This window comes from Tachypleus tridentatus, chromosome 2 (assembly GCF_004210375.1).
Source record: "Tachypleus tridentatus isolate NWPU-2018 chromosome 2, ASM421037v1, whole genome shotgun sequence".
In the NCBI taxonomy this organism is placed as follows: Eukaryota; Metazoa; Arthropoda; class Merostomata; order Xiphosura; family Limulidae; genus Tachypleus; species Tachypleus tridentatus.
Genome location: NC_134826.1, coordinates 109,558,617 through 109,572,001, shown reverse-complemented (window position 1 = coordinate 109,572,001; position 13,385 = coordinate 109,558,617). Strand labels below are relative to the sequence as shown.

General features: G+C 30.9%; 1 protein-coding gene across 2 annotated transcripts in view; it reads left to right on the top strand.

Moving 5' to 3' along the window:
• The window catches only part of LOC143244822 (uncharacterized), a 171,108-nt gene that overhangs the window by 133,928 nt on the left and 23,795 nt on the right, over positions 1-13,385 (top strand). For both annotated transcript variants that reach the window (XM_076490198.1, XM_076490199.1), the window contains exons 13-14: positions 3,157-3,235; positions 5,289-5,591. In XM_076490198.1, coding sequence (XP_076346313.1) covers positions 3,157-3,235; positions 5,289-5,591 — 382 coding nt within the window. The remainder of the gene's footprint in view (positions 1-3,156; positions 3,236-5,288; positions 5,592-13,385) is intronic.

Sequence of the window (13,385 nt, the reverse complement as noted above, 5' to 3'; positions counted from 1 at the left end):
ATACAATAATGTTATATCGTCAGCTTAATAGCTTGTTTTAGTTTTATGACATAAAGCGACTTTTGCATTCTTTTATTTATAACATCCGTTTTCTCGTTTTTTCTGCTTCTCTTGTTTTAGTTATTCTGGTTTTATTTGCTTTTAAAGCAAGCTATTGTTTTAACTACATAGTAGATGTGGATTTTACTGGCGAGTACTATTTCATGCACAACAACCATCATCAACATATGAGACACAGTAAACATTGTTTTAGGTTTCATTAAACTTGAACCGCATATGTATTAATTGAAACAGTATAAAGTTGTAAAATGTTTACGGAGTGTTAGATGTATATTTTACTACAAGCAACAGTCATTAACACATGACGCTTAAAATATAATATTAATGTCAAAATCATCTGTAGCCAAGAACGGGTGAGTTATTGCTTCGCAGTTAGCTTTTCAATACTATGAAGATAAACTAAAGATTCTCCACTTTGTGTTATGTTAACACGTAAATAACTAATGTTCTACACATTGATATCAGTGAGTAGTTCAATATATGTGTAATAGTTTGTGTATAATCATGTATCGGATTGAACACAAACTCGTTCTAATGATAGCACATAATCACCCATGTAAAAACCGTTTTCTCATACTGAATATGTAAGGCGAGATTTTCACTTGATTATAAGCTTGAAGGGTAATGGTATCATTGAAGTTGAAAGATTGAAAAATAAATAAAAACAAGACTGAGTGTTGAATGGGTTTATATAAACATCCAACATTTTTACAGAAAAAAAATCCTCTAGTATGTCGTGGTGGATTAACTGTAATTTAATGGACGTATAACTCTAAAATCAGGAATTTGATTCATCACGTCGGACTGAAGGCAATTCGTTCATTTTGCATCTTTGCGTTAAAAGAAAGAATTTTTTTTACGTCATTGAGCTGCATATTTTTAATTCTCTTGCATATTCTTTATAACTGTTGAGTGGCAGCCCTATTAGTGTTTACCCAACCTGCTAATGACTCTGACGTTCAGTAACCACCTTTGTCGGCGTTTTGTTTAATATGTTTTGAAATTAAACTGTTTTATCCTAAAATCGGGATATTTCTAGCATGTACTACCTGGTAGCTTTTTCTTCCAGCTGTACTGTTAATTTAACATCAAGGTCTCATTATTCTAAAGTTATTCCGATAGCTTCAAGAAAATGTTTACGCCAAGTTTCACGTTAATTTATAAACGTCATCTCTAATGCTTCCCAAAAGATGTTTTCTGCAACTAGATTAGAGGATTACAATTTTTTTCATTTAAAATACATTCATTATTTTCAATTAATCAACATACGTAATAAAACTTTAATCGACTTTTCTTAATCTTGTTTGTGTTTGTGGAGTCCAGAAAGTTGAATTGTAAGTACATAAGTTCAATAACAGAACACTCGCTGAAATGCAAACATATGTTGAGTCGTATATTCCATAGGACATAATATGTACAGCTGGCCTATTCTACTGCAACTGTGTAAACTCATCTATTGTGAACAATAATAAATAAAGTGGTATACACACAGTTTTAGTTCATACATGAAAAAAAGGAACTTAACTACTCAGGTGTTATATTTGTTGATTAAACCTTTCATATATGAAAAAGAATTACGAGAAATACAGCGATACTATATCTGGTGACTCAAGCATTTTATAGAACATCACTGGTAATATTATATTATTACATATGATTACTCATCTCTGCTAGTTAATATTATTTTAGCACCTCTGAGTTGTTTTATAGATACATGTTACATATTACAATTAATCTCTGAGACAAACCTCCGATTTATTATGTTTCTTGTACTATATATTAAGATTCCAAATAACAGAAAATTTTAATTTTAATTTAGAAGTTAATTAACTGAATGTCAATATGTATCAAATGTATGATATTTGATAACAAGATTGATATACACAATTTTATTTCTCAATACAAATATATTTTAATATACAAACAACAATACAATTTATAATAACTGTTATTACAAATATTAATTTATATACAAGAGTTTTACAAACTTACAAACTATGCTAAATCTTCTACCTGGTCTAGAACTGAATATTTTGTCGATGATCCAGGTCCACGACAAGCAAATTAATTCTGAGTCGATTGGCTGGCCTCAAATCGGTTACAAGCCGACTTTTTACCGATGAAGTTGTTTAATGTCCTTGTAGAAATATTAACATTCGAAGTTAATTCAGTGACGTTTGTAATGTTCGAAATCTATAAGCATTCCTGGTCAAATATCTGTAGTTGTCCAATTAGTAAGCATTTATTACACTTATAGCTTACGAGGCTTACAGTATACATACCGTGGCGACTAGAATATATTCTGTTCTGTCTCTCGGTGCGTTGGTTTATATACTTTAAGGCGAGGTTCTTGAATGTTCAATAATGTTTAAAGACATGCAAGTCCTCTCTTAAACCATATATTGTCTATTCTTGCTCTTAAGAATCTTCTACACATTTAGAGAATATGCGGGGTAACAACCTATACACCACAACCATCAAACTGAAACAAACGTAGAAATTAAAATAAATGTATAAAAGTAAATCCGTTACAATGATTAATTTATTTTGATAGAAATAGACGAGAAGTGGTACGTTGTTACATTAAATACTTCATTGTTGCTATTTTTTGGTGTGACTTACCAGGAATGACTGAGTAGTAACAAGAAATAAGTAATTGTTTTATACTATTACATGACGTGAACTGGTTACTGTTTATGTCCAAGACATAAACTGTTATACAATTATTATTAGAAGGAAAAGGTACATAAATTATCTAATATAGAATATCATTGAAAAACTACTTGAAACAAACAGTGCTTTTTGGTTGGTATTAAAAATTATATCAAGGCATATACGAATTTATTAAAAGTCTTTGAAGCTTTCATTCCACAGTATATGACACTCTAGTTATTGTACTTAAACTTTAACCACTATTAGAAAAATCAAAAATATATTTTAACAGTTTATCAGTTTCACCTTGCCCATAATTTGTATTAGGTGAAAATGTAAATGTGAGAAGATTTTCAATGTGTAAGTGTATTTTATTAACGAAAGTTTTATATACGTATATTATTGTAAGATTGTTAAAAACTGAATTTTCATGTGTCTTTATAGCCTAAGCCCCGTCTCTTACGACGCCAGAAGTCGACGTCAGACATCGACCTCAAGCTAGAGACGCCAGAACTGGAGAACTGTAAGTGCTATCGAAAAATCCGACAATCTTCGTTTCTTTTCAGTATTCTCTCCAAGTTTTTTTCATGATGTTAATAATGCAAAATAATTTATAATTAATAATTCGAAAGATATGGTTTTTTTTTGTCGCAAAAAACCCACATTTATCATATCAAAAGATGCATGGTGTAAGAAAAACACAACTATCAGTTGATGGTTATTTTTTGATAAAATCTGGAAAAAATGTGCTCATGCTTTGACATTGTAAGCACAGCAAACATGTAGATTTATATGTTTAAACTTATCTGATTTCAGAGTTTCTCCTGTAAGAATTGCTTGCGATAAAACAGAAGTTCATAATGTTACAGGATACTAGTGTTACCAACGTCGTAATTATCATTATATAGCATCCTTTCTTTAATGTTAGTTTCGTTCATATTTGTAGTTAATATGTAGTATATTTATTGTTATCTTGTTTATTATCTTATTACATATTTTGTTATGAGGATTATTTTACTTTATGACCTTAGTATATGAATTTGTTTGTTTGTAGTTAAGCACAAAGTTACACAATCGGCTATCTGTGCTCTTATCACGATGGGTATCTAAACTTTGTTTCTAGCATTGTAAGTCTGCAGACACACCACTGTGCCATTGGAGGGCACGGATGTTAAGGATTGGCATTTGCCGCCTAAGCTGGCTGATTCTCGAGAAACAATACTGGGAGTAGACTAAAAATATCGCTAACATCGAGTGTACATAATATAACCCAATGGATACGATTAATTAAAATTTACGTCTTATGAATCTGCATATCTCAAGTTAGACTGTTATATTAAATTAGTTATGATATTAATCACTGGTTTTGCTTTTAGTACAGGTCTGCGTAAACAGCTTGCTTTGATGAGAAGTTAAAGAAAACAACTTATAGGTTAAAAACATAAAATAAAAAACAATTCTTTAGATGTGCAATGAATTTACATGATACTGTGTCCAATGTACGTATGGAAACCTGAAACTGAATATATATAAACATTGCTTTAGTCCTTTCCAAGTAAACTTTACTTCTTCATTGTAAGGAAGATTTAACTCCTCGCGTCTGACGAGAAACTAGTTATAAAATTTTAGTACCAGATATAAATCTATATATTCATATTCTCTCACAATATGTCCTGATAAATGGTCACTAATTGTGAAATTCAAACTAATCAACTTACCTGAGTATGGGTTAAAAGCAACCATCTTATTTCATATTGTAAAAGCTCTGGTTTCAAGACAACAATATAGCACAGATGAATCTTTTTCGACATGAATGTTTTACCGGCTTTCAGTGAAGAACGCATCAGCACACACGTTATACATTAGTTAAACACTATAAAATACTTTGATTAAAAACAACGCAATTCGTTTATGTGAAAAATAAGCCTGCATGATGTTTTAACGGTTACAGCAGAAGTTCGAGTTTAAAACAAAACAATCATTGTGGGCTAACAAAAGTGAACGGTAATCGGTTGACTGATGCACAGTCTTGGTGTTGAACTCTATACAGTCTCTCGCTCACATATTGAAATATGACTTCACAACATAACAATGTATGTGAATTAATACAAATTTGAATGTAAACCGTACTTAATATCTGTTGTTTGGAAATACACAAAATCTCAATTCTTATATCGCTACGACAATAAAACGTGTTATAGTTTATATAATTCTGTGTTTGAGGGACACAATATTCACAATGTTTCAGTGTTTGTGATAATTCATAACAAAATGTTTTTACAGGATTGTATAGTTTTACAAAATAGTTTTCTTTTTAGAGATTGAACCTTTTTAAAATATGCTTCAAAATAAAACCCAATTCCTGTAAAGATATATCAAAGGATTTATAATCGAAGTTTTGCAGTGTAAATTTCTCATGATTTGGAATATAGTAGCTTTGCAACCATGTGTCTTGTTTAAACCACTTATATTAGGGGAGTTCATTCAATATAACAAATAAAAACAAACTAAAGGTGAGTTAAAATGCACTGGAAAATGTTCCAAACCTTTGATGTGTGATTTTTCTCTTGTACAAGCTGTTAGTGATCAACTGGCAGCTTCTATTTCAGTACCTCAAGTGGACCCTATTTACCAACTTCTTAAACAAGCAGGAGATCTCGGAATTTCACGTCGACCCGAAAAATTACTCGACAAGTTTGAAAAGACAGAGAAAGGCGATAGAGAAACCAGAGTGACCTCTTCTGAGCAAAGCGGAGGAAGTGGTGCCTTCATGTTAGCCCCGCAACAAAGGAACCCTAGATTCACAGGGGTGTCGATCCCCTCTTCCTCCAACATGTTATCTGTGACGTCAATAAAATCTCATCACTTCTGCAGTTCAGGTTAGTGAGGTTGTGCGTTACGATTGGGGGTTATTCTTTTTTTTTTTCTTATAACTGTATTTGTATTGTAGATTGATCTACTTCGTGGAAAAAGTTCCCGAACAGACTTATCCATTTGTCTTCGTAAGCATTAAATGTAGCATAATGTAGCCTTAGGTCTAAACTTACCCAAAAATTGTTCGAATACGTTGTAGATCACCTATTGTCAACCAGATTCAAAATATATCTATGATAGTTATACGTACAGAATGTCCCAGAAGTCTGTACTCATTGGCAAAATAGACGTTATAGTTTTAAAGCTAAACAAACACATTTATAATATCAGTTGTAGATATTTTAAGGGAAAAAATACTCCGATGGCACAACATACCAAGAACTGATATGTGAGTGACTTTTAATGGCATGTAGTTTGAATAATAAATAACTTAAGAAAAAATTATATATTTTTATCCATGGTTGCTTTTTCATTTATATATAACCAAATGATAAATATTTCTGTATACACAATTTCAAAAAAAAAATTTTTAACTCATTCATTATACGTCTTGAATTTCTGAGTTTGAATATGTTGCAATAGTAGATTTTATTCTTTGTTTAATGTATATATGTTGACATAAGCTTTCCAAACTTGTACTGGTTTTGGTAGGAGACCTTTCTCTTTTTCAGATATGTGCTATCATTTGATAAAAATTTTCACAATTTGTATTATTTTCTAATAATATAACTTCATACTTTATTTTTGTGGTGTTACTTGATGTTATATTCCAAACTATTTTTTATACTATTATGATCTTTTGCTTTATTGTCTCGCTGTAAAATGATATTATGCCCAAAATGTTTAATGCTTTTTATTAACAGAACTTTTTTTATTTTAGTTGTGTGCCGTCATTTGATATTGAACTTCTGATTTCGATGGATAGATGGCATTGAAAGATTGTGCTTTTATATAACACTGGGGAACACTCATTTTGTTGCATTAAAAAAAAGACCTTTCTATAGTCAATTTGAGTGTGTTGATTTCAAATCTGAAGTCGGTTTTTGTCTGCAAGCTACAGATTTTATGAAATTTGACATTTATCGTCCAATGAAGGCCTTTGAAAACTGGAACAGGAACTTCTTCAGAGTGCGGAGCAGGCCGAATAGCTGAGGGAATGTTCGGATACGTAATCTTATGTCGGTTTTTCTTCCCAACACCCGTTGTGTTTACCATGCAGAAATAACAGTCAGTTACCTGGTTGGTTCGCGCCAAATCATTGGAACACCAAAAGGCAGACCATTGCGTTTTCCTTTGGTCCAGTCTCGAAGCATTTCCTCACAATTGTGGCACACAACATGAGGAGCCCATTGCTTGTCTTTATCACCAAGATGAACTTCAAAATATGCTTTGTAGGCACGCTTGACGAACGAGGATATGTTACGTCTCTGACGATTGAGTGTGTAGCATCCACATATGTAGCAGAAGGCATCAGGCTTGTTTCTGCAATGATATCTATTTTTTGGAAGCCATGTTTGATCTGAAACAAAAGAAGAATGATCAAAATATTAGAAGCTATCTATATATATGGACGTGAAAATGCTTATACATGGTTTACGCAAGTTCACATTTGTACAATTTCATTAACCTCAAATTGCATACAAACTAGAGCTTGTAGAGAAAAACTAATTTCAGATTTGAAATCAGCGCCTAAAACTCCTTCAGAATCAGTTAAAATATCCAATGCAACTCAAAGTTACTGAAAAAGTGTTCCCCAGTGTAATTAATGTAGTGTTAATAAATGAATTAATTATTTAAGAAGAAGTGATAACTATCTAGCAGCTAATTCTTTAAAACTATTTCATGAAGACGCCTTAAAAATACTAAAGAATACAGAAGACATAATTTTTGTAAATAAATAATATTTTGTAACTCTGAAGAAAAATAGAATGACTTCTTTGTGAAAAAATCTAAGAAGTTACATTCAGTTTGCCTAACTGCTGGGTGGTTAAGAACGAATAATTGCATGTTGTGAAAAGTATGTATTATATAATCTCAAATTTTCTGTATGTGTAACCTTTGCCTTTCCTGTGTACGTAATACTATAATGGAGAAATTACTTAATAGTTTTCCATCTATTACAAGACTCTCGATACCAAAGTTTGATCCAAAATACTTGATATTCGTTTCTTTCGAAATTAATTGTTTTGATTCAAAATTAATAATTAGTTGTTTCTTACTTTTGACTATATTTCCTCTTTTATTTCGGTAGACAATAGTAACCAGCTAGAAAAAAAAAAATTATTATGTATGTTAAGATCAAACTTAATTTCGGTGAGATTGATTTCAGGTTTTAACAATAAGTTTTTCACAAGTGTGTTAAATATCTTATCCTTTGTAAGGATACTACCACCTCACGCTTGCTCTGTCAAAGCACGTTATAGCACATTTTGTTTCAGCATCTGTATATTTAAAACTTATAAATAAATATTGTACTTCGTCATTAATATGTGCAATTAATCCTTTTTTGTTGCTATTTCGTTTTATTTTCATCAATTCGTTCTTTTATACGATTTAAATTATGGTTTTATGTTCTTTATACTGCCTCCCAGGACGACAAAAGGCAGATTTTATCAGGTATTTTATTTTCCAACCACAACTGTTATCCGTTCTAATAAATAATATAAAGTAAAAATAGTGGCTTTGTTTTTGTTTGGTTGAATGTTGTTGCTTATTTTTACGCGAACACTCTTATGCTTTTTAATTTGAAGTGAATATTTAGTTTAAAACTTTATGGCTGTCCAGTCTTCCAGCTAGATCTTGCATGTTAAATGTAGGAAAATAAAATTATCCACCGTCAATCTAGCTGAGCTTCTGAAAGGTAGTATAACTTGGGTCGCAGTGCTCGATCCATCTTAATATTGTTTTTTCTTATCGTGACTCATTTCATTTTATTTTATAGGACTTTCATTCATGCACCAAAACTTCTGTAATAGATTTTCATTATAACTCATTATATTATCAAAATAATTTAGAAAATTGTGTACACTATTCATGTACATTGTCATGAACATGCATAATAAAAAAATTAGAAAGGTTATAGAACACATATGAAAACTTCATTTTCAATTTAAAATCCAAAATCAAGAGAGAAAGCACGATCCGAAGTAAAAGGTTTACATTAAATACATGAATCTATTTTAATCTATCAAAATAAGATTAAATATATGTTTTACTACTTTCCTAATGTAAAATGATATTGTCTTAGAGCAATAAACTTCTTCGATAGATATGAAAATGGGCTCGATATAACACATATTGTATATCATAAACTTAGATAGATAGATGTAGATTGGTACTATTACATGTTAACTCATTTTCGAAATTTGCATTGTTATGCATTTTAAACTGAAAAGTAATTCTCTTTATGAACATAACAGAGCTAAAGACCTCTTGGACGGTAAGACAAAAGCACAGTTTAAAAGTAACGGTTTTCATAACGACCAGTACTCCCAGTTGGAAGCTCGCGTGCTTCTGTTTTATTGGATTTATTCTCAACGCACCCAGAATCAAATATATTGAAAAAATAAAGGAAAAAAAAAACGATGTGAACTTACTCTTGTTGGAGTATTTTACCAAAGTATTTTAACAAGGAATATATATATATTTATATACACACAGTTATAGAAAACTGGAAGTCTAAATATTATGAATTGAAGAATTTCCCTACAGGCTAAAATCAACTTTTAGGTTATCCTTTGTTCTTAAGTATAAACGTTTAATACATTTACAGTTAATAGATTAAATAATGCAAACTATTAAGGATTTGATCAAATATATGGCACTAGAATAATTTTTCATTACAGTGGTTCACAATTTTTATTATGATCGATTTTTGTGCCACATCGTAAAATGCAGCGCTTGATAATCAACTTAAATTCATATTAATTACACTTAAAGTATCTGTGAAACTACTTCAATTTTCGTTCAATTCACATCTTTCAACTTTCTAATTTGTTTAATATTTATTTTATTTTTGCGTTATTCGGTCACGCAACATGTGCTAAGTAGATATTATAATATGTTTATCAACTCAATTTTGTAGTTTCTAGTGCATCATTTGAGGGAATTCAATTTTACCTAGCTGCGGGTGGGAAGGATTTTCTGAATTTTATAAAAATAGTAGGGTCCTAACCGATACTCATGTCTGTATTTTACATAAATAAATAAACCAATGTTATGATAACTACTGTGGAAGGGCCAAGTGCCTCCCATGTGTACGTTCATCTTTGCCAAGAGTATTCCTTGTCATAAGTACGATACAAGTTGTAAACTTTTTATGGGTCTCTATCAATGTCGAGTTTTTAATTTCAAAACGAGTTAAACGTAATAGATAGTTGTTTAGTTGTCAAACCCTTACTTTAGAAACTAATGTTTCGTACAGCTATCTTTTCTTTTTTCTTTCGATATGCGCTTCATAAACCAAATTTGTCGTAAGCATACCCAAGAAACTGCCAGTTATAGAAAACTGAAAGTCTAAATATTATGAATTGAAGACTTTCCCTACAAGCTAAAATCAACTTTTAGGTTATCCTCTGTTGTTAAGTATAAACGTTTAATACATTTACAGTTAATAGATTAAATAATGCAAACTATTAAGAATTTGATCAAATGTATGGCACTAGAATAATTTTTCATTACAGTAGTTCACAATTTTTATGATCGATTTTTTGTGCCACATCGTGATGACGGATAATTATTTTTATTAGTTAAATGTATTTCTCCCATTTTGTCCATAAAGGCATATCTAATTTGATGTAAAACGAATTTTCCGAAGTATTCTAATCGTATTATTATTACTATTCAACATTGTTATGCAGCATACTGCATCTGCGCACTGACACCATATTTATAGAGAAAACCATCATTTAATACATTCTAATACAATGCCATAATATAACCAAATGAATAAAGTTTTTGTATATTTTATTGAATTAAAATAAATTTTTATACTACATTTTAGTAACTTAACATGTATCCAATATATTTCCAAGTTAAGTCAACATATTTGAAAATATTCTGATTCTTTGTTGCTTAGAGTGCTTTCACTAGTTGGACTAGTAAGGTTTATTTCATCACCAACACAGCAACAGTAAGGTGGCACGAACGATATATTATTACAAATATTATTAGAAAACGTATTGGAAAGTCTCTGCGCGTGTTATCCCAAAACGTATATTAAACACATGTTTTGTTTTATTATAAATGCAATCCTCTCATTTTTATCAAGCTACGATTTACGTAGACACTTCGTTTTTCATTTAGGCTTTTTCAAAGATTTTTATGGAAATAAAAGTCATATAACCCAAAAATGTATATTTGGGGCACCTGTGTGATCACCCTTACAGCAATCAAGATGAAAACCAACACAAATATAAATTTTTATGCACTAGGGAAGTCATATTACATTCGCCCACGAATGTTGGCTCTTTTTAACTTTTTGTTTCGCTACTTTCCATGTGGACGATATAAGAAGAATCCTCTTATTTAAATTATCACAGATAACTTGATTTAAAATATTTGTTTGAAAGATATTTTCTAGAAGGAATTTCTTTGTATTTCCTGAGGATCGTGAGTTCGAATCCCCATCATACCACTCATGCTTGCCCTTTCAACCATGGGTGCGTTATTATGTACGGTCAATCCCATTCTTCGTTGATTAAAGAATAGCCCAAGAGTTGGCGGTGATGATGATGACTAGTTGCCTTCCCTCTAGTCTTACACTGCTAAAATAGAGACGGCTAGCGCAGATAGCTCTCGTGTAGCTTTGTGCGAAATTAAAAAAAAACAACAAATTATTGAAGAATATTGAAACTTGTGCAGCTTTATTATTCATCACAATTGTTTTAATTTGTTTATAGGCAGCCTCACTACTTCTTACATCACTGTTATTTATTGCAAACCGCAAAGTTAGTTAAACCAATTAGTTGAGATGTTGAAACTTCTAAGCTGTTTTCAGGATGTCTTGTCATGGTCACAACATAGTCTATATATTTTGCAATCAGAATACAACGATGCATTTCAACTATATCCGTGGTAAACAGAACATAAGTATTATTAAGGTAATATAAGTCGACATTTAGTTTTCGAAGAGAATGGTATGTTGTGCTAATATGCAAAAGATACATCGTGTCTTTCTAATATTAACGAGCCATAATTAAGTGTTATGTATGGCGTAAGAATAAATCTATCTTGTAGCCTTAGAACAGCCATAGAATTCGGGGATTGTGCTATTATTTGGTTAAAGGTTGTTAGTAGGATGAGGAGAAATGTTGGTGTTTTTTTTTACTTTACAAAGTTTTAGTAGGATCGTTTTTCAATAACACATAATTATCATCATTCCTTAAAGGTGTGTATATCTTTTGCTCATAATTATATCTTGATAAAACTACAAAAATCTTTACTTTTTTGCGATTCTTTGCCCACAGGTTTTCTTTTTTATTTATACAAAGATATCGTCTCCTGACAATATAAATGAGATTTCTTTGGGTAATCATAAGATTTTCTTAAGGTGTTTGCCACATATTTAGAATGTTCTGGTGCAACATTCTCTGTTATATGTTATGCGTTTTCGCTACAGATACTGGAGGATGGTCTAAAGATGGTTCGTAAAGCGGGTTGACATATGGTTAAGTGCTTTAGTACTTTCTCTCTTTCAGCCGTAGTTTGTAGAAAGAAAGTTTGCTGTAACAATGATAGAAAGTCCAATTTCGTTTCCTTACCTAATTTTGTTGATATTGTGTGCTTCGATACCCTGCTAAGTAATGGGTTTTCGTACATTATTTGAGTTAGACCATCCTCTATTATTATTTTTCCTACAGCAGAACTAGGACTCAAAGACACACCAGAGTTTAGTTTCGTTAGATCTGTCATTCGAATATCTATTATCTAATATTTCTCGTTTACATTTAATATTTTTGTCCCTTTCTCGTTTCTCCAAAATAGTGATTAATTTTACTTTATTCTTTTAACTAATTTGTTAAGTCACAACACATCTCACAAGTATTTTCGTGTTTAATCATCTTCTAAACAAATGGTTTATGACATCATCATTCATTACATGCACTTGAGAAATTTTCTAATCCTGTGTTAAGTCGGGTGTCGTACTTTAATATTTTTGGTATTTTAACTGCATTTTCTTTGAGCCATTTTAAATAAGTGCGTGCCTTCTCCAATTCAAAAGAAATTCTAAGTGTGTTTTAGTCCTAGGATGTTTAATAGAGTGTTGGAGAAAAACGATATCTACGTTACAGTGAGTCAGGCAAATTCTAAAGATACTCTTATTTACAACTGTTTGAACAATAACTATAATTTGTCATCAAACATTTCTATTAAAATAGAAAAAGATAACAACCCTGTAGCTCCAGAATATATACTTTATTGCTCACTATTTTGCTTTACAATTTTCTTAGGAGGATTCATAAATGATATACTCTACTCAAGATCAGAGCAAACTAGGACTGATAGAACATAGTTTTTTGTGTCCTAAAAACACGTATTCGTTTTTCAATAATTTTATTTCCGCCATATTCATAGTGTGATTTAAATAGTATTACAGACTTTTGTTATTCCATAAAAGCTAAGAGACCGAATAAAAATGCAATAAATCTAATAATATTGTCTTATTAAAAATATATTGACAACAATATAGCCTCGCCAGCAAAATAAGTTCACGCACTAATAATGATATTAAAAACAGTAACTAAACAGCGCGTTTATATCAAAAGATAAACTACTAGAAACATATGATTAATATATAT